A 21,209-nucleotide genomic window follows, 5' to 3' on the forward strand; every position below is an offset into this window, starting at 1 on the left:
TGTGTTTCTAGGGGCACGCTACCCCCCGTGTCCCATGCCCACACTGCAGAACCACCCACCGAGTGCTTGCAGGGTGCCCCGAGGGTGAAACATGCTGTCTAACACAGACATCCATGCGGCGCAGCCTCCGCTGCGGCGACCAGAGCGGCCCCCAGAGCAGACCAGGTGCTACGGGCGCCCGGAGGACCAACTGACAGGGCAGACCACGAGCTAACGCAGGCTCTACGACAGCGCCACTTCCACCACTGCTCCGCGTTTCCCGCCGCCAGCCACGGCCACCAGAGGGCGCGGCCCGGCGAGACCCCGCCCACTCCGGCGGGGCGGGGCTGGGCTCGCCCCTCCCGCTCGGGCCGCTCCCGTCCTGTCCCCCGCCCCGTCCCTTCCCTCAGAGCCACGTCATTCGCTCTCCGCGGGCGGAAGTGACGGCAGGTTGCCTGGCAGCCAACGGGCGCCTTGTATGTGGCGGGGTGAGAGGTGAAAGATCAGGCGGGGCGGCAGGAAGATGGCGGTGCCGGCGGTGGTTGCCGGGCGGGGGGCGTTATCTCCGTGAGTACTATGGCGGCGGTGACGACGAGGCGGACGGCGCGCAGCGGCTGAGGCACCCCCGGTCCCGTCCGTGACGCTCCCGCGCCGCTGCCCCGCGCGCTCCTGTCGGTTGGCGGCGGTGCCGCCGCGCTCCCCCCCATGAGCGGGGCGGGCGGGCTGGCGTGGCGCGCGCTGCACGCCGTGCTGCGCGCCCTGCTCTGCCTGCAGCGCGCGCTGCTCGCCTGCCTGCGCGGCCGCGTCTCCGCCGGGCCCCGCGCCTGGCTGTGGCGCCGCGCCGCCTCCGCCGCCGCCTCCTGCGCGCTCCTCGCCCCCGCCGGGGCCTTCGTCTTCCGCAAAGCCGGCGCGGCGCGGCGGCGGCCCCGGGGAGCGGCGCAGGGCCGGCAGCGGTGGCGCTCGGACGGGCGCGCCCTGCAGAAGCTACCGGTGCATATGGGCCTGGTGGTGACCGAGGAGGAGCCGAGCTACGCGGACATGGCCAGCCTGGTGGTGTGGTGCATGGCGGTGGGCATCTCCTATGTCAGCGTCTACGACCATAATGGTGAGCAGTGCCGGTGGTGGCGGGGGGTCGTTTGGCGGGGGTGCCTGAGGTCCGGCCCGGCAGTCGCCTCCTGGCAGGGGCCCGTTGCACCGGTGTGGGGCCAGGGACCAGCCCTGTTCTAGGGTCTTCCCGAGCCGGGCCTCAGTCTCGCTGTGGTAGCTCCCTACGCGTCCTCTGAAGCTGCCTGACCTCTGGACAGCTTTTAGCCATGGTAAGCTAGGGGAATGTCCCTAGTGCCTTCCTGGCCCGGCTCCGGGGCGCGGTGACCTGGCCCTGCATGTGCACTGCAGGGGGCAAGTGAAGCCGTTTTGGGGTCTTATCCCTAGCCCTGGGCTGATAGGAACATCTGAGAGTCGTGACATTGTACGGGCTGTTAGTAAGAACTTCAAGCTACGTACTCTTGGGAGCTGAGTTTACCAACTATGTCTGAACTGCCAGAAGTGGATGAATGACACTAGCCATTTATTTTCATGTACTCTTCCTCGTGTGAACAGACAGGTAGCACATAACATAAGCACATGTGTTCTGGATGCTGTCAGTTTTGTAAAATTGAATTACATGATCTGCATTTGGTATAATTTCCACAGTGTATCCCACATAAGTAGGTGGAATCTGTTGTTGTTAAATGTGCAAAAGCATCTGAGATGTGCAAGCCTTTCCTGGAGCTTAAGCATTAGTAATTTTATTTATTGTTTAAACTACTGCCTTTAATAGTTCTGTTTCATGTTTGTTCTTCATATGAGATACAAGACTCAATTGGCTTGACTTTCACTAAATTCTTCAAGATCTTCTTTAAGAATCTGGGCTTAATACCAGTCCTTTAGCAGCTTAAACTGGCCATCTGTGCAGGGCTGTTGTGGTTCTTGGTTATGTTGTGTTTCAGTGAGAGAGTACTTCCTCATTTGGAAGTCAAGAAACGTTATACTAATATTTTATGCTGTGTCAGTGACACAAAAACAGAGCCTTCTGAAAAGCTATTCATGTGTTGATATTTTTTGCTCTCAACTTGGAAAGCATTAAGCCAGGTTAAATGCTGCAGAGCAAAATTCAGTACCAAACAAGAGTGAGAGTTACCCTCATAGCCTTGAAGAGAGAGAGTTTTACCATACAGGATCTCCAATTTCTGTCAAACCTCGAATAACCTCCCTGCAGCATTGCCTAATATGTTACATATGCATGCTTAGTTCCTTTTTAGATCTCTGCATTTTGCTGCACAAATGATGAGAACTGAATTGAGGAAGAGATCCAGCTGAGAGCCATGTTTCTTGGTTGTCTTGGTTTTCAGCTTGCTTGCTGAGCAACCATTCAACACAGAGGAGGGAGAAGGCACCAGTCAATGCTTAGGCAGCCACTGTCACTGAGATCCTGTCTGGCATGGGGGAGCAGGTGCTGTAGAAGCATCAGACACTGTTGTGGAGAAGCTGCACCTGCTTCTCCAGCACATGTTGAGGTCCTGTCAAATCTAAGGCTGGCTGTTACAAGACTGTAAATATGATAACCAGAAATTACAAGGTTATGTCCTCTGAAGAGCAATGGAACTGAAATAATGTTGCAGAACAATTGTCTTTGTTAGCAGTTCAGAAAGAAATATCTTGGAGATTATTTACTGCATTTCCCATGTATTGTTGTATTTGTGCTAAATTTGCATGCTAAGAAGTTAACACCTGTGAAATCTGAAAATATAGCTGTGATCTTATGACGTTAGTGTCAAAACATAATGCTTTTCAGTAGTACATTCTTCTGTTAGTCATTTGATACCAGAATACACTGGTTTAATTGCCAGCTTGAATTCCAGTTTGTTGGAATGTAGTTGAAAAAGGCAAGAAAGTGCAGAGCAACTGAAGTGTTTTAAATCAGTGGCTTTTGCCAGACTTTCAGAGTTGATGAGAATAGCCTGTCATTATGCATGTATGTTCTTCACAAGTGTTCAGTGGGTTATGTGGGATAGCAGCCACAACTGCTTTTTGCACAGTATGTTGTCATCTGAGTCTTTTAAATGGGTTTCAGAGGGTGAGCAAGTAGTAATTAATACTGCTTTAAGTGTATGCTTACTTATGGTAATAGCAGATATGTTGCCTTTCTTTAAGTGCTAAGCTCTTTATGGTGTCTGGGTTGACCATACAATGCTTTCAGATAGATCTGTCATTGAGTAGGATGTTGCAGTTGTTGTGAAATCCAGTTCTGAATAATAGTGAAGTCTGGAACCTGCACCGGTTAGTGAGGGTGAATAAAGTAAAACATAGCTTGATCTTATCAGTAACAGAGGGTGAACCTTAATTATGTTATGCACTTACTTTCATCTTCTCGGGTGATGAGACTTACTTTTAGTCTGCTGAGCTGCTTCAGTAAGGCTCTGTGTTCTTACCGTTTTACTAGCTCTTGACTTGCCAAAGATACCTTGTCCCCACTGGTGCTGGCTATGGTGAAGAAGGAAACAGTGTTTTGAATCAGTGTTAGGTACACTTTAATTTGTTTCTTTTTCTTTCATTGCTTGTTTGTAGTACTGAGATTCTCCTCATTGCAACAGGAAGCTTTGATTATAAGAGTGGTCTTCTGTAGCTGTGTTTTCTGATATGAATACTGTTTTTTTGCAGAAGGCTTGAATTAAAAATGTGTCCTTAATTGCCCTTTTTGTAGGAAGAGATGGAAGCATGAAGTTCTTTAAAGAAGTGTCAGATAGGTGGTGTATTTGTTTATAGTAGTTAATCTATATTTTAAATTGGTCATTAAAAAAATTACTAAGTAGAAGGTTGTTTCTGTATTCTTCAGTGTCAAAATAAGCAGCTGCACCAGTAACCATAAGGGCAACTTGTGAGGAGTTATCCTAATTCTCATGGGCAGTTACAGAACCCAGTATGTTACAACTGTGTTGAAACATGATCAGGTATTTGGCTGTCTTCTCTGAATTCATGAAACTCATTACACCAGAAGACTTGAGTAAAAATGTTTTTGCAGAATGCAAGAGGACAGTAGGTAACTGCCTTGTACTGTAATGAATATATGGTGATATGAGTTGCAGTGCTTAGACCTGATATTTCCCCATCCTGCCCCAGCAGGTTTGGAAGCCTAAGGTGTCATGCTTTTACTGCCTCTGGTGTTTAGGGGCCATTTTCATTCTCCCAGTTTTAATCGATAAGCAGCAGAACAAAGCCATAATAAACTTAATGTTACAGTATACACCATTAGGGTTAGTAAATCCAGATTGACTAAAAGTTTAGGGTTTTGATCAAGGATTCGTTTCTGTGGACTTCTATATTGCCAGTACTATTACTTGGTAGAAGCCCAGCCATGCTGGTTAAGACCTTATATCTGAGGAAATAATGCAGCTTTCTCTCAGTCAGAAGGCAGTGATTATGCAACTATATAGTTGCATATAAAATATCTCTTGGGGAGCAGAAACCTTTGCCCAGCATTACATATTTCAACTTTCTTCTGTTACTTGGTCACCCAAGAGCCTGCTTGGGTGTTCCTTCTGTCCATCAATGAAACTTCCTGAAATAATTTCAGACAAGTCTAGAGTGCTTTTGGGGAGCTTCCTGAATCTTGGCTTTTGAATACTTTAGGCTCCTGAATAGATGCTGTGGGTTGAAGGTTACTTAAAGCCCATAGTACAACTGGTTTACAAGTTGGGCTTTCTTCATTCTGGGTTTGGTTTTCCAAGCACTGCTTTACTCCTGACCAATTTTCTCTGAGGAAAAACTTTGAAAGGATAGGGTACTATAGTAAGCAAAATAAATAGTTTCAGTAGCCCCAGTTGTAGGCTTTTAATCTTTTCCAAATTAGTTGGTAGTTTAGCCAGTCTGATCAATCCATAAAGCTTTCTGGGTATTCAGTGTGTTCACTGGGGAGATACGTATATTGTGGTTTTGTGTCACACACATGTGTGAGATAGCAGTATTACGTAGCATCTGCTGTGGGCAGAAACCTCATGTCCAACACCCGCATTTTAGCGTTGAGTTGGGAGGAGTCCTCAGACCACATTTATTATAAGGGCTAATCCTAATCTGCAGAAGGTATTCTTCGTATGCATATGAGTAATGTGGAAGTAGTATGTCTTTCAGTTGTTTCTGAGCAATTGTTCTCCTGGTACAGAATGTCCTTCCAAGAAGAAATGTGTGAGGAATAGGTCGCCTATGAGGCTATAAACTCTCTCTTAAATTCTTATTTGGTTAGTGCTAGCTTAAGTGGCTTTAAGTGGTGAAACCTAAGTGACTTCAGCCACTTTCAAACTTTTTTTTCTAGGCTCTTGGAATAGGTAAACCTAGCACATTTTTCTATCTCTCTATCCTGTGAGGTCCAGTGTAATGTTCTTCATGTAAAGATGTTGTTCAACATCTTTGTCGGTGGCATGGACAGTGGGATTGAGTGTGCCCTCAGCAAGTTTGCCGATGACACCAAGCTGTGTGGTTTTGGTTGATACACTGGAGGGAAGGAATATCATCCAGAGGGACCTCGGCACATTTGTGAGGTGGGCTGATGCCAGCCTGATGGAGTTTAACCATGCCGAGTGCAAGGTCCTACGACTGGGTGGGAGCAATCCCAGGCACAGCTACAGGTTGGGCAGAGAAGAGATTCAGAGCAGCCCTGCAGAGAAGGACTTGGGGGTGTTGGTTGATCAGAAAATGAACATGAGCCAGCTTCAGTGTGTGCTTGCAGCCCAGAAAGCCAACCGTATTCTGGGCTGCGTCAAGAGGAATGTGACCAGCAGGTCTAAAGAGGTGATCCTGCCCCTCTACTCTGCTCTTGTGAGACCTCACTTGGAGTATTGTGTGCGGTTCTGGTGTCCTCGACATAAAAAGGACATGGTTGGAACAAGTCCAGAGGAGGGCCACGAGGATGGTCAGGGGACTGGAGCACCTCCCATATGAAGACAGGCTGAGAAAGTTGGGGCTGTTCAGCCTGGAGAAGAGAAGGCTGCGTGGAGACCTCATAGCAGCCTTTCAGTATCTGAAGGGGGCCTACAGGGATGCTGGGGAGGGACTCTTCAGTATGCACTGTAGTGATTGGACAAGGGGTAGTGGGTTAAAACTTAAAGAGGGGAGGTTTAGATTAGATATAAGGAAGAAATTCTTTACTGTGAGGGTGGTGAGGTACTGGAATGGGTTGCCCAGGGAGGTAGTGAATGCTCCATCCCTGGCAGTGTTCCAGGTCAGGTTGGATGAAGCCTTGGGTGATACGGTTTAGTGTGAGGTGTCCCTGCCCATGGCAGGGGGGTTGGAACTTAATGATCTCAAGGTCCTTTCCAGCCCTAACTATTCCATGATTCTATGATCCAAAACCCACTTTCCTCGTAATATCAACCAGTGCAATCCAACAGGAGGATGTAGGCAAAAGTTGTTCATGTGTTAAAACTGTTTCTTATATGTACATTATTTGACTTTGTTTACGGTTTGATGTTTCTCAAACTGTTAATGCTTGGCTTTATACAAACTTGTTGCCTTACGGCTCTTTCCTTGTTGATACTGGAAGGGAGTTGAGAAAAAGCAAATAACTGAAATACTATGGAGATGTGTTATTTCCTGGGTTTAACTTTGATTAAAGTGTTCCCCTGTAAGGAAGAGCTGACTGTATTCTGCATATTTACTAGGTTTTGCTGCTTTAAAAATAAGGGCAAGTGAGGATGTTGAACGTTGAGATGCTTCCAAGGCATTAGCAGGTGATGGCTGTGGTAGCATGGCTAGACAAACAATTGGTTGGCACTGCCTAGTGTTTCTCTGTGCCAGTGTTCCCCTCACAGTTTGCAGTTCTTAGCACTTTTGAGCCTTGCTTCTGCTGAACTTGCAGCCTCTTAATTACAAACTGCATTTGTCACTCTCTAGCCCTAAAATGCTGCAACACCACAGTTGACTATGAAGGAATACAGCTTGTAGTTGTTGTAAAATTGAGTAAAAGGCACGTGCCCTAGAAAAGATCTGTGTAAATGGAGGGCTACTGTGGGAAGCTAAACCACTTCTGGTTTACCTCAGTCTAATGGAGACTAATGATCAATAACAGGCTTGCAGTCTGTGTTGTAAAAACAAGAATTATCCCTGGAAAGAGCTCACAAGGTCTCAGTGGTAAAAATTACACCAGAAAAACACCAAAACCAAACACCCTGAAGTCCTATACTCTTGTTATAGGAATTACAGTGTTTAAATATGCATAATTCTTAAAACTTTATTTGCTAGAATATACACATTCGCAACCAGCTTGTTGTGACTGAACAAAACCGCTTCTGCATTACAAAACCAAAAATTGCTTCTAATGAGAAATAATAGTGTCAATTTCATGTTTGTGTTCTTACTAGAAATACAGTACTAGGGCTGAAATTTTCCCCATTTAACAGCAAACAACTGTTGTATTGCTAAACTTCTAGATCTGCCAAACAAACTACCCATAGTGTTAAAATCATATTATGGACTTGCTTTCAACTTCTGTGGAAGACTATGAACGAAATTGGAAGGTAGCATTAAATAAAGGCTTAAGTCTTGCTACATGGGAACACCTGAATTGTTTGTGAATTGGTCTAATCATACACTCTTGTTTACTTTATCATGTACAAATTAGCAAAAGCATCTCCCAGAAGTAACCTGGATGTATTTTAGAAGTTTTAAAAAATGAACCTTGTAGACAAATGGGGTTTTTGAGATCCTGTAAGGAAAGGGAGTGTAAGTCTGAGCCACAACTATGTAAAATTATTTTTAAAGTTAAATATTAATTTGGCTTGTGTCCATTCCTTCTGGCAGGACTGTGTTTGCCATCACAAGCATTCATAAGAAAAGGACTCTTGTGCACTGAGCAAGGGACAGAGCACTGAAGGCATAAAGTTCTCAAATGCTATTTGTTTTAAATTAATATCTCAGTTAGTTTGGGTGTTCACTACCTTCTGATGTGCGTCAGTATCTCCTCTACAGCAAAGTTGTAAGTGTGTCAAGGTTGGCACATCAGCTGGAATTTCATTGCAGAGGTCTTTACAGGAAAGACGTATTACAACTTTACAGTACAATTACAATACTTTCCAGCTTGTGTTAAACTGTTATTCCAAGAGCAACACAGGACCCTGGTTTTGAACAACTGAGGAGTTGGGCTGGATAAATGAGAGTAGAAGGGAAATGCTCAGGATCTTCAGATAAATCTCAAGAACCCATCCAGTGTGTCTTCAATATCTGCTATGTGCATTGAGAATCTTCACTTCAGAGCTGGACCAAGTCCTTTATCTGATACCCCATTTTACTGAGCAGTAAGCACCTTAGTCTTTTCTCTACCTGTTATCCTCAGTGTCTTCATTTACTTGAGAGCAAGAGTGCAGATTCTTAGATCTGCTCTTCTGAACTTTGACAGGAATAGGCATCAATTTCTCATGAGAAAAAAATTGACATAATTAGGGTTGAGTGGGGAAGAAGAGAGCAGCTATATTTTTTTTCCATATTGGGAACCTCTCATAGTTATGCCAACTTGTTCTGAATATTGAACATAGGTTGGTTGGGGTTTTTTTTTCTCATCTTGAAAAGTGGATGGAAGTCAAGTGACTGAGAAGTGGGGCACACACAACCTTGTACAGATCTTGATTGAAGGTGGTGTGGGATTAGCAATCGCAGGAAATAGCTGCACTGCTTCTGACCTTAAGTGTAAGGAAAACAATTAGTGCTAACTGGTAGCACTAAACAAACTTAACCAAGCAGGGTTGTATCAAGCAGTATTATTCAAAGCAGCATTCTCAATTTCCAGTATGTATGGATATACACTAGTGAGGAGGAACATAGTGTAATGATTTAACTTCAGTTTAGATTTGGTAAATACGTTCGAATGCTCTTTTTGTATCAAGGTTGCTGCCTTACTGAGATTTACTTGTCTGTCAACATCTGAAATCAGCTATAAGCATCACTAACGCTTGTGTAATGAAGTATATTTTTTTTTGCAGGAAGTATCCAGGGTGGGAGGAACACGAAATGCTTTGCCACTTGTTAAAATCTCTAATGAAGCCTGTATAAAAACTCACCAGGCCTAAAAGGCTAGTGTGTAAATAAATGCATTGTGTCACTTCATGTTATAAACTAACTCCTAATGTTTTATGGTCTTAACTCAGTACTTGTACACTGTTTGATTGTTGCTGCTCTGTTTGTTAGCACTTCCTCATCCCAGAATGAGGTTAAGGTGATGAATCGTAAACCTGATATAAAAATGTATACAAGTTCATTTTTTTTTGTAAGATTATTGTGTGGCCATTTTTAGACTGATCAATAGAAGTGCTTACCATAGGCTTTCTGTATGGAACTTAGGCTCTTGATAACAAGCCTAGAATACAACATGATGAAAGCATTATCAGCTCCTAAGTAAATATGCCTAACCATGCTTTTGCACTGGAAATATTTAAACTGCAGAACTTAATTTTTCCTGTGGCTTTTGATAAGAAATAGTTGTACTCAAGAGCTAGAATTTATTTTAGAACAAGAAACCAAGTATGTTTGGTTAAGCAAGTTTTCGTAATTCCTGCACTCAAAATGTGCCTGCCATAAACATGCAAGTATAAAAAGGCCTTGAAGATTGCATTAACTCATTGGAATATACAGCTTGTGAAATCCTTTTATTAGGAAAGCCATGATGTTTGCCATGGTGTAAGAGGGGATAGTTACTGAGGTCTGAAATACCAATTGAGTGGTCACTTGCTTTGTTAGCTTGCAGCCTTAGTGGTGTGGAAGTAAGTAGTAGCAGGCCTAAGCTATAAATCTACAGCAGCACGGATATTAAAGAAACTTGGTGTTAATGTGACTTGGTCCTGTGCTGATAGGGTTTGCTCTCTCAAAGTATTGCAAGCATACTAAGGACAATCAAGAAGGTCTTATACTATCCCTTATGCAATTGTACCTTACTACTTAAATAAGGCTGAAAGAGGACAAAAAGCACATGGGTTGTCTTTCCAAGGTCACTGGAAGTAGTCACGTGCAGTATCGTTTGTTGTAGATTCTTATCGTACTTGTGAACTCCAGTTTGAAACCAGTACTGACTACCCTGATTCTTCTTCTGTCCAGCCTAGTGTCAGATCTATTTTGTAGCACTCCTATAAAGAGTTGGCTGACATGCAACTTTTTTTTTTTTAAGGTATTTTCAAGAGGAATAATTCAAGACTGATGGATGAAATCTTAAAACAGCAGCAAGAACTCTTAGGTTTAGATTGCTCCAAGTATACCGTGGAATTTGCAAATCAGGACAAAGTTGATCAAGGTAAGATGAACTGCAAGGGGGGATTGGTATGACTTTAGCTTTATATAAATCATAACTCTGCTTTTACTTAAAACCATGCCTGTGTACAGTGACCTTTTCCTTGAGTTTAGTATGCTATCTGTAGCTGTTCAGTTTCCTTGGTAAGTTTACCTCTTGGGTACCTTACCAGAACTGACAATGATCCAAATCATGTAGTCTGTGAAGACTGTTACCTCATAATAGTGTAGACGATAAGATTGTTGTTTGATGTCCTCTGAAGTCAGATATAACTACAGATTGAGTGAATTCTGGTACTGTTACCTGGTTCCTAGCATCTCTGTAGTAATCTTAGATCAATATTGTAATTCTTGCATCAATTTTGAAGTCCTGCTGAAAGGTCCTGTGATCATACTCAGGGAGGGCCTAGACTTAATCACTCTGTCACATGAATGTCCATGGTAGCTGTTCAGACACCTTCCTTTCTTATGGTAGGAATTAGATCTTTTTTCCTTTCCCTGAACTGCAAGTCTTTCCACACTGGTTACCACCCCCAATGTTTCTGTCTAGACACCTTCCTCTCACTGCTTTGCCTGACGTCATAAGAACATATGCAAATTCCCTAGAAGGACTCTACATTTCAAGGCTGATGTTAATTAAATGAACTTTCACAAAACTTCTCAAAATAGTTACCTTAAACTTGTGTTTTAGTAACACAGCAAACCCAGAACACTTACACCTCATCCATCTCTTACAGAAATGAGTATCTGTGATTAGGTATACAATATATGAAGTACACTGCAAGTTACTTTCAGTCATATCCCATTAATATCTAAAGCACACTCAATACAATCATATTTCTGTTGCTTTTAAACTGTGTTTTGTACTTTCAGTTTTAAATTGCCAATCTACATTGAAGGTACTGTCTCCAGAAGATGGAAAAGCAGACATAGTAAAAGCTGCTCAGAACTTTTGTCAGTTGGTAGCACAGCAGCAAAGAACATACACGGACCTGGATGTGAATGTGTTAGACAACTTATTAAGTAGTAAGTATGACATGGTCCAGGGGGAGGAGGGGAAAGGGAATTTTTATTCAAAATGGATTTGGTTTCTAGTATATTTATTGCTTAGAATCTATGTGTCTTAATGTTTAGTCTGATTATTGCTTTGAGGCTTCTGCTAGAGATTTCTTACTGATTTACTCCCTTCTTGAGCTTTTCCTTTACACATAAAATTGAAACATCAAGCTAAATTGTAGTCTCAGCTTTTCAGAGTTTATAACCTCTATGGGATGTTCTGTGATGAGCTTTCTGGCAAAAAATACTGCTGGGATCACCTGAAACTAGACAGTTATAACTCATTTTAACTTCTTGCAAATTAGTGTGCTGCAAACCTGAGTATGGGCAGAGTGTTTCCCAGGTCTACTTACAGCAATTAAAGCTGTTGCTGCCTAGCTATCACCCTGAGTGCAAATGACAGAGCACAGGCTCATCTTCTGTTGCTGTATAACCCACAGTAGTTCAGTTATCTTTATCACTAATTCATGCAGATTAGTGACTCTGTACTGAAGCAAATGGCTAGGTGCAATAGCTATGGAAAGGGCAGGGCTGCCTGATATCACTTGCATCTGGGAGAAGCAGTGTAGAATAAGCCTCTGCTTACTCCAGTGGTGCTGTAGAGCTGTAATACTTCCTCAGCTTTCTTAGCTTATCCATGCATGTTAATTGCAGCTGTAATTAGCTGGGGCAAGGTTCAGGTTTCAGATTGCACACTTCAGCTTGGATGTATGCAGGCGCATTACTGTAGCATGGCTCTCAGTAGCTGGAGTTTTGAGAGTGTGATGTTGTTATTTGGTTTTGTTTGCTTTGTTTGTTTTGTTTTTTGTTGTCCCCAAGTAGGTGGTCAGTTGAATTGCTTTGCAGACTGACCACTGTGGCAGTTTAGACACTTTAACACTTTAATCTTAATTTGAAAGTGAATTCTGTGCCAGTTGTTAGCATGCTGCATGATAGCTTCTCACTGTAATGGAGTTATTAAACATATTTAACAAAGCACGTGAATAAGTAACTTAGACATCTATCCTGCTATGTCCCAAAGGCAATTTAAAAGGAAATGACTAACTGCTGCTTTAAAACAGGTCACAGTTTTTGTAAAGAACTGGTGACAGTTTATACCCATGTGTGTGTTTTGGTCAGTGGTGTTTAACTTGAGCTTCTCAAACACTTGTTCATGATATTCTGTCTGTGCATTTAAGTGTCCAGATATATAATGAAAATATTGGGTGCAGTCTTAAATTGAGCAGATTTATTTGTTGTGTGGGTACAGTTTGAAAACAGGCTGCTTAATCTGTGGCTAATAACTAAGGATAGTATCTGTAACTAGTACTGCTTATTAGCTTGCTTGGTTTGAATTTTTAGGACAGTTGGAAGTAAAGAACTATTTTTTCATAATGACTTAAACATCTGTTACTGATCTAAATTGAGAGCGAGTTCTTGAAAAGCAGTACTTGATAGATATTTTTAGGGTTTGTGTTTATAGTGACTTCACAGTTTCTGCGTTTTCACATTTTGATTTAAATACTTGATAATGTAGGGATGGGGTTTTTTTTAACTATCTGTTCATATTTAGGAAGAAGTAATTGAGGTCTAGTCCTAAAATGGTATGATTCTAGCTTGTCATGTGGCTTTTCCAGTTCTTAATGTAGTCATACTCTAATTCTTACACCTTGAGTTTTCTTCAGTGTAAGTACTTTCTTCTGAGCAGTGCCTCAGCTAGCCAGCTTGTTTTTGGAAAACTAGGTGCTATGTGCATTATAATACTGTCTCTACTTGCCATCTGCCTTCCCGATAACATGACTATCAATTACGGCTGTTCAGGTTGCCCTATAAAATTTATGTGGAGAAGGGTAGTGCTATCAGCTCTACAAATTCCTTTATGTTGCCCTTGCAGAATTCCTGATCTAGAAGGGATTTTGCCAGATTCTTGTCCCTTGAGTGTCCAAGTCTTTTGGCCTTTTTTTTTTTTTTTTGAGTCTGCTCCCAAATCCTTCTATCTTATGTGGGCTAAATTTGAGCACTGTAACTCCAGCAGTTCTGAGGGAGAGAGCTTCCACATGTAAACTATCTGTAGTGGTGATTATGATTATGTAGATAAATGGATGCAGAGTGGAAAGGACAGTATTGTGTTTTGAATAGGCTGTTTTAACAGTAATACTACAGTGTGCATTTTCATTTTCCTTCAGATAGGAACCAGAAGGAAATGTTAGCATTAACTGGGCTCTCTGAAGGTCTTTTCCTGTTTGAAAAGCCATTGCAGTGTTGAAGATCCTGTCGCTGAACTGGCCAGCTGAGGAGTACTCAGCTACTGAATCAGCTGATGAGTAAAGCTGTCCACTGCCTCCAGAGCCCCCACTTCTAAGTATTCACTACTTCCCTGCAAAGCTCTTTCATACTAACATGCTAGCTTCTGAACACCTAAGTAGCTTTTGCTTTAGAGGTTTGGTTTGGTTTTTTTCTTTTTTTTAACTTTGAGATAAGATTTGGACTGTGGCACAAGGCACGTGTATCTAAATACTTCATACTTCCTTAGAAATGCAAATGCTTGTGAAAATAACTTTACCTCTGGTAAAAGGATTACTATTGTGATGATTCAGTGGGGAGGAGGATGTGAACTTCTTGAAATCTCCAGCTTCAAATCCGGGGTGGAATGAAATCTAGTAGGGCTGTGGTTTCCTCTTCCATTATTCCCAAAGTTCCTCCACAACTAAATTTAAACTTGTAAAAGGCTCTTGACTGGTTTGCATTTTTTTTTTGGTGTGGTATTTTTCGTTGGCGGTTTGTGGGTTTTGGTGGTGGTGTTTTGGGGGAGGGAGGGAGTAGTGGTGTTTGGCTTTTTTTTTTAAGTGAGAAATACTTGAGAAATAACATCTGAAGTTCAGAGCAAATAGTATTTTATCTGCTAAAGGTAGGCATTATGCTGTGCAAGCATTCTTGCAGTTCACTTGTAGATTTAGTGAGTAATAGGAGGGGTGACAAAAATAATATACAGTCATTATGACTACATGCAGCATGTAGGGTTATGACTGCTGAAATGCTTTTCAGATGAGCTAGGTAGGCACACGAGAAGCAGCTTTTACTTTCCTGAGTCTCCTGGGGATACTGTACTGGGTTTCAAATGTTGCCATAATCAACTAGGGATAGAATTATCAGGGAAAGTTAGACACGACTGTTCTTTGTAAGCTTGTTGCCTGGCTGAAAATTTTGGCCTTGAATGGCTAGGGCATGGCAGAAGCATGTGGAAATGGAGACAGGATCACTGGGCCACTGATGGCCTTCAACCTTGAGAGATCAGTAAGGTGCTCTCAGTAGTGGAATGACAGTGTCTGGGGTTTTGAGATATGGATAGTACGAGTATGGGCATCTAGTGAAGTCCTTCGGTGTTATCTAGCCCTGAGGTGGGTAATGCTGCCTACTTAGTAACTGAGGGGGAGGAGGGAGAGGTAAACCATTGCCCTGTTTTTCCTCACTCATTGAACAAGACAGATGTTACCTGTAACAGTTTGTCTGAAATTTCATAGTGAAAGTTGTTTTTAAGATTGCCTGCCTAGCTTCTCACTGAGAAAGAGACAGCTCATCTGGCAGGGTATTTTTCTGTACAACTTGTTTTCTTGATTGTCTATGATACCAGGCTTTTCTTCAGAAGAGCCTTCTTAAGGTTTTTTGTGCTAATAGTCCTACTCGGCTGCAGTTGCACGTAGTTGAGTTAGGATTGTAATGGGTACAGGTCAGGGTACAGCATGTTCTACAATACTAAAATCAAGTTTGCGAAGATAAAACTAGAAAAAGTCAGTTTAAACAGCAATGTTAAGGTTTGCTGTTACTCAAAACAATGTAACTGTTCCTATCACTTCCCTTACTAAGACTTTTAGAAGCACCTGACATTGAAACAGCAGTCCAGCTGGGCCTGCAGTGGCTGTCTAAACTTCTGTTCAGTTGGTGCAAGACCATTCTGTCCTCCTGGGCTTTTAACTGGTAACATGTCCTCAGGAGCTTCACTTGATTTAAATAAATGAATAAATAAATGCATTTAATGAAAAAGCAGATGCCTTAAGGTTTAGAATTAAAACAAGTCTTGTGATGAATTAAGAAACCCAACTAATTTAACTTGTTCTTACAGGTACAAATGGATTTCCTGATCCTGATTTGGTCTTGAAGTTCGGTCCTGTGGACAGTACATTAGGATTCCTGCCGTGGCACATCAGACTGACAGAGATTATGTAAGTTACCTATAAATACTGCAAAAGAGGTTGGATTAATAATCTAACTAAACAAGTCTTTATATGAGTTACCTTATGGAAATAGCCATGAGAGGATATAAGTCTAAACAAAGGTGCCTGGAGGTTGATCTGAGGGTGTTTAAAAATTGTTCAGTTAAATCTGTCAAACATTCATTGTTGCTCCTTCAGCCATAATGAGGCAACAGCAGGCTTTATTTACTCTTGACGTTTAAGGAACAGCTTCTGTCATTGTCTAGTCTTAGCAGTCTAGTCTCAGTTCTGCTGGGGTTCCTTATGTGGATTTTTAGTCACTTACAGTTTTCTACCAAGAACACAGGATATAAGGGAAATGGAATAATGTAAGATGATTATGCCTCTGGATTACTTTCCAATTTTAGCAATAACTGAACTGACTAGTGTTGCTGTATTTCTTAAACCTGAGAGCATTTATATGGCACGTGAACATCTGGGCAGATGTGTGCTTCTCCAGCTTTTGTAATAGCTTGAAGTGTCCTATGTGCTCTAATGGGTAGGCTTTGATTTAGAGCATGACAAGATACTAAAAGCTGGTTTAGTTACTCAAGTTGAGTGACAACAACAGTGTTGAGAACAGCTTCAAAAGATTACTCAGACAATGGTTTAGGTAGTGATATACCTGATTGGCCATGGGAATCATGTGGTGGTAATAAAAGCTTATCTTAACTTGCCTTCTCAGTTCTTTGCCTTCCCACCTGAACATCAGCTATGAAGACTTTTTCTCTGCCCTCCGTCACTATGCAGCCTGTGAGCAGCGCTGGGGGAAGTGACTTCTGGCTGAGCACATGGAGTCATGCTTCCTGTGGGAAGGAATTGATGTCTGTTTACAAGCACCTGTGACCCATAAGTCTGGTTCATAGTCCTTTCTTAATTTATCAACAAATTCAATAAAGTGTCTTACCTTTCTAGAGAGTCTGTGTGAATGCGTGAGAATCTATGGGGAGGGGGAAATTCAGATTTCCCTGACGAAAAATACACTTATTGCAAGGAAAGCTGTTCAGAGCTGAATTACCCTCACTTTCATAACCGAAAGAATATATAAGAATTCAATCTTGTGAAATCTACAGGAGAAGTTCTATGCCCTGCAGGTCATTAAATCAAAGGAAAAACTCTCATGTCAGCTTCTTTTTAAAGTAGGTGTCAAGTTCTAGAAATACTGAGAAGGTTTCATAAAAAGGAATGGAAGCTTCTATGGTAAGTGGATTAGGTGATCCGTGTGGCACACTCCATCCTCTTTGTTTTGTTGCTGGTGGTGTGGTTTTCTTTTTTCTTTCTTTAAGAGGTAAAATCAAAGTATTCTTACAGCCCTGAGTGAAACTTCTCGTAGCATCAGGTCAGTTTTCCATAGGGAATAAGCATACAAACAGTACTGTTTGTATACTTATTTTCCCCGTAAAATTCTCACCGAAGGTGACAAGCTGGCTCTGGCATCACTTGATGAAAAATCTGAAAATGGACCAGGTCCACTTCCATGGCTGATGCAACTTGCATGTTGTGCTCCTGTACCCAACAGGGGAGTCTGCTTAAGCCTTTTACTGGGTTTGTTCTCAACTGCACATTAGAAGTTTGAATCAGAATCTGCAGCAGACAAAGAAGATGAAGTGAAGCTGCACTACAGTGTCTCTAAACTGAGATAACTAAATAGATTCATTAACTAAGAGGTCTTCGTTGTGGAATGCCCTGTGTGAGTTACATTCCTATTGTTGGAAGTAATTTGAAATTGAAAGTCTTTATAGCAGTATTTGGACAAAGCAATATCTTGAGAGCTGTGTTGCTGAAGACAAACATTAATATTGCAGCCTTCTGCCCTGCAGGCTGTAGAACTGTTGGACACTTCATTCTGGAAGTGTTTCTTTTACCTTGTTTTTTTGACCTCTTCAAAATGAGTCTGGCTTTATCTCCTTAAAGAAAGGCATGTCACTAGAAGGGAAAACTACTGCTTTTAAGAGGAAAGTGCCAGATTTAAAATGAATGTCTGCTTCATTGTGAAACAATGTATTTTAACTGTTGTAGCTTGATGTAATCTTAAAAGCAGATTGCCTAAACTCTTAGCTGCAGGGTTTTGTCATACTAAAATCAGATTGCAATTACAGGAGAGGTGGACTGCAATCTACTTTATCTTGTAAAAGAGAAAGGGATATTTAATCAATTAACTAATGGTTTTGACATCAGCTAACATTCCATATGAGCTGGAGTGCTCAGAGTACAGTTGGCTGCCTTTTGTGTTCTGGTCTCTGATGTTTTCCAGTTAGCGTACTGCAGAGAAGATGAACAATTGTGAAATGTTTCCTGGGTTTGTCATTGCCATAAGAAAGTTTTCTCACTGAATGTTAAGTTTAGCATTTTTGTGGGGAGTTGATAATCTGTTGGAATCTTAAGCATTAAGTATAAAATTTCATTTTATTTGCATTAAAACTTAAGATTGTGTTTAAATTACCACATGTAAGTTACTGTGTCACTGAAGCAGTTCTGGTGCTGGCAATAAAGATGTAAAATGGGAAGAGTTTAGTTTAGTCCTCAAAATCAATCTATTTTTTATATTTGTATTAAACTGCCAAAGAATACTTCTCATACCTGAGCTCCCCTCAGTCCTCAGACTTCTGCATATCTCAGCTAAAAAGACTTGACTTATACTGGAGGCAGATCTCGAGGTCTAAGATTTGTCTATAGAGGGGTGCTTAATGAAACTGATTAGTTCAGCTGCATTTGATCCAATTTAATCAAATCGATTACAGCTCATTTAATTGTGATTTAAGTGTTCCTCACAGAGTTAATGTAGTTGAACTAATCTGTATTATCACTTAGTTGGGATTATTTTACTGTCCCTGTGTGGGCAGTCTTCAGTGATATGTGCCAAATGCACTGTGCATATCCACAACTTGATCTCTGAATGTATGTCATTGCAGTTAACACCTCCCCAGCTTGTTCTATGTGAAGGTCTGTGGTATAGCTGTGACATGCTGTATGGCTGTAGTCTCCGGGTACCTGTACATATTGTGTAAAGCAAGTTTTTATGATTAGGGAATCAATTTATTGAACTTTATTATTGAAAGTTAAATCTGAATCTGTAAACCAAGAAATCAATAAAAGACTATAATCTTTCTACAGGCTATGGTGATGCATGAATACTTTGCCAGGTGTGACTGGGGATATGTAGCCTTATTGATATTGCTACATCGCTCTAGAGAAGCAGATCACTTCAAATGGTGTGCTTCATTGTGCTGCTCCTTAATTGCTTTCTGTATTGCAAAAGAAGTGGACAATTTTTATCTACCACGTCCAACTTCTAAGAAGCTCTTATGAAATCTGTTCTGGTAAAGCGTTTACTATAAAGATACTTACGTGATAGTCCAGGGAACTTGTTAAACTTGTTCCTGGCTACTGAAAAGCTTGCTTCCTCTCCCTGCTGCTGAGTCACGAAGCATGAACAGGCTGGGCCTCCTGCCAGCTCTCCTGTTGGAGATGGGTTAAGTGAGGGTGTGGTATGGAAGAAACCTCTGCAATTAGAGTGACGCCTGGGTTCTAAGAATGACCTCAGTTGATGGGGGAAGGTGGTGTGCAGTCAAGCTTTGAAAAAGCATTGGGGGTCATGGCGAATAGCAAGCTGACCATGAAGGCCAGCATTCTTCCATCTTGCATAAGGAACAGTGTTACTATCAGGTCCAGGGAGGTGAGCAATCCTTTCTCCTCAGACCTGGTAAGATAGGTGGAGCACTAGGTTCAGTTCTGGGCTTCCTTATCATCCTCATGGCCCTACGCTGGACTTGCGCCAACAGCTCCATGTCCTTCTTATGCTGGGGCTCCCAGAGCAGAACACACAGTACTCCGAGTGGGGTCTCAGAAAAACAGAATAGAGGGACAGAACCTTCCTTCCTTCCTTCCTTCCTTCCTTCCTTCCTTCCTACCTTCCTTCCTTCCTTCCTTCCTTCCTTCCCCTTCCCCTTCCCCTTCCCCTTCCCCTTCCCCTTCCCCTTCCCCTTCCCCTTCCCCTTCCCCTTCCCCTTCCCCTCTAGTGCTGCTGGCATTTTGTTCCCTTAGATGCACAAGTTCCTGGTAAGAAAACTGTGGTGTTGCTGAAGGTAACTCTTTGGCATACTCTAGACCTTACCAGAAATTTGTTACCGTGTAACTTGGTGGACAGTCATGTGGATGAACTTGTATGATTTTCTGTTGAATTGCCTTATGCCTAGTTTCATGCAGGTATTAGGCAGGCTCTTGGAAAGCTGTTGGGGCTCCTCTGGTGCATTTTGAGTTACTACTTGCACAGATACAACCCACTTGTAAAAGTTGACAGTAGCTTCCAAACTGGAACTGGGTCTCCCACCTCACATGGTTTTTGATAGAGTTGGTGATGGCTGCTTACTGCAGTTGATTTGTAATTTCAATGCCAAAGAACACTAAACCTGTGTGGTGGAAATTTCATCTTCACCTGCCCCAGTGCAAGAGCACCTCTTCACAGTAACTACTGCACTCTTAAGAAACAATGTTTCTACACCTTTCCTCTTCTTTTTTTCCATTCCAGTTGTTGATGTTGAGTAAAGGAGCTGGATGAGATTCGGGAATAGTTTCTTTGCAGCAGGGAATCTGGGGACATAGTCAATAACACAGCTGTAGCAGGAAATAGGCCTGCAAAGCAGTTCTTGAAATTACAGTGATTTTTAGGACTTCTTGTTAAGAGCATGCATTGAACAACTGTACAGCATAGCATGCTGCACTGAGTGAAGACTGGTAAGCAAGTAGAACATATGGTCATTCTTTTTAGAGGAAAATACGTTCTTACTTATAAGTGCGTTCTGAAATACCACAAAAAATGGCAAGAAAAAATAACCTGCTGGTTGGATTTCGTGTATGTTTCCCGAATTCAGCTTGTGTGTGAAATCCTGTTTCTGAATAGTCCGAATTGCTCTGATTGAACATTTTCTGTCTTTACAGTTGATTTAATGTTACACTGTTAATTGTATTTATTCATTGGCACTGACAGGTGTATACACCTATAAAAACCAGAGGGTACATGCAGGTGGTTTTGTCCTGCCTGCTGACCCCCATGTACTATCTGCCTTGCAGGACAGCTCTGCCCCGTGTTGCCAGCCAGGGCTGTGCTGTCTTTTGCAGGAGGAGTGCTAGGGACACAGGTACGGCTCTGCTCTGGCTGCTGGCTGCCATCCTCTGCAGGGTCACAGCCTCTGCTGTGCTCTTCTCGCTGGGCACTTTCTTGGAAAGCAGCTGCAGCTCAGCAGTGAGGACGGAACTGGAGAGTAAGGTTGAGCCATAGCCCACCCTGTGCAAAACTGCCCACCTAGTCTTGCTGTGAAGGTTACCACTCGTCCCAATTTTCACCACACTGTGAATGAGTACAAACAACTTCTAGCTGTCTTCTAGGGGCTAAGCTACTTTGATAAGCTTGAAATGCTAAAGCAAATGAATCAAAGGCCACACTTTAAACCCCTACACAACTTCTTTTCCTCACATCTGTCGCATTAAAAGGGAGAGAGGCTTGCAAGCCCTTCGTTTGCTGTATGGTTGCGTTAAATGATGCAAGACTTCCCTGAATTTTGTTGGATCACTGCTGAGAGACATAGGATTATTCCTTAATTGCATCCAAATCAACTTTTTTAGATGATGAGTAATGTTATATAT

At 42.3% G+C, this 21,209-nt stretch overlaps 1 protein-coding gene across 1 annotated transcript; it reads left to right on the plus strand.

Annotated features, from left to right (window-relative positions):
- Window positions 1–461: 461 nt before the first annotated feature.
- NUS1 (NUS1 dehydrodolichyl diphosphate synthase subunit) lies at window positions 462–18,677 on the plus strand. Its single transcript, XM_005154708.3, has 5 exons — window positions 462–1,084; window positions 10,163–10,285; window positions 11,155–11,307; window positions 15,437–15,536; window positions 16,252–18,677. The coding sequence occupies exons 1-5, from the start codon at window positions 685–687 to the stop codon at window positions 16,340–16,342; spliced, it is 867 nt and encodes a 288-aa protein (XP_005154765.3). The 5' UTR covers window positions 462–684; the 3' UTR covers window positions 16,343–18,677.
- The last annotated feature ends 2,532 nt before the right edge of the window (window positions 18,678–21,209 follow it).

The sequence above is a fragment of the Melopsittacus undulatus genome, chromosome 3 (assembly GCF_012275295.1).
Source record: "Melopsittacus undulatus isolate bMelUnd1 chromosome 3, bMelUnd1.mat.Z, whole genome shotgun sequence".
In the NCBI taxonomy this organism is placed as follows: Eukaryota; Metazoa; Chordata; class Aves; order Psittaciformes; family Psittaculidae; genus Melopsittacus; species Melopsittacus undulatus.

Coding starts and splice junctions, on each gene's coding strand:
- NUS1 (XM_005154708.3), top strand. CDS start 685: ATGAGCGGGGCGGGCGGGCTGGCGTGGCGCGCGCTGCACGCCGTGCTG. Junction 1,085..10,162: donor CAGCGTCTACGACCATAATG/GTGAGCAGTGCC, acceptor TTTTTTTTTAAG/GTATTTTCAAGAGGAATAAT. Junction 15,537..16,251: donor ATCAGACTGACAGAGATTAT/GTAAGTTACCTA, acceptor TTGCCTTCTCAG/TTCTTTGCCTTCCCACCTGA.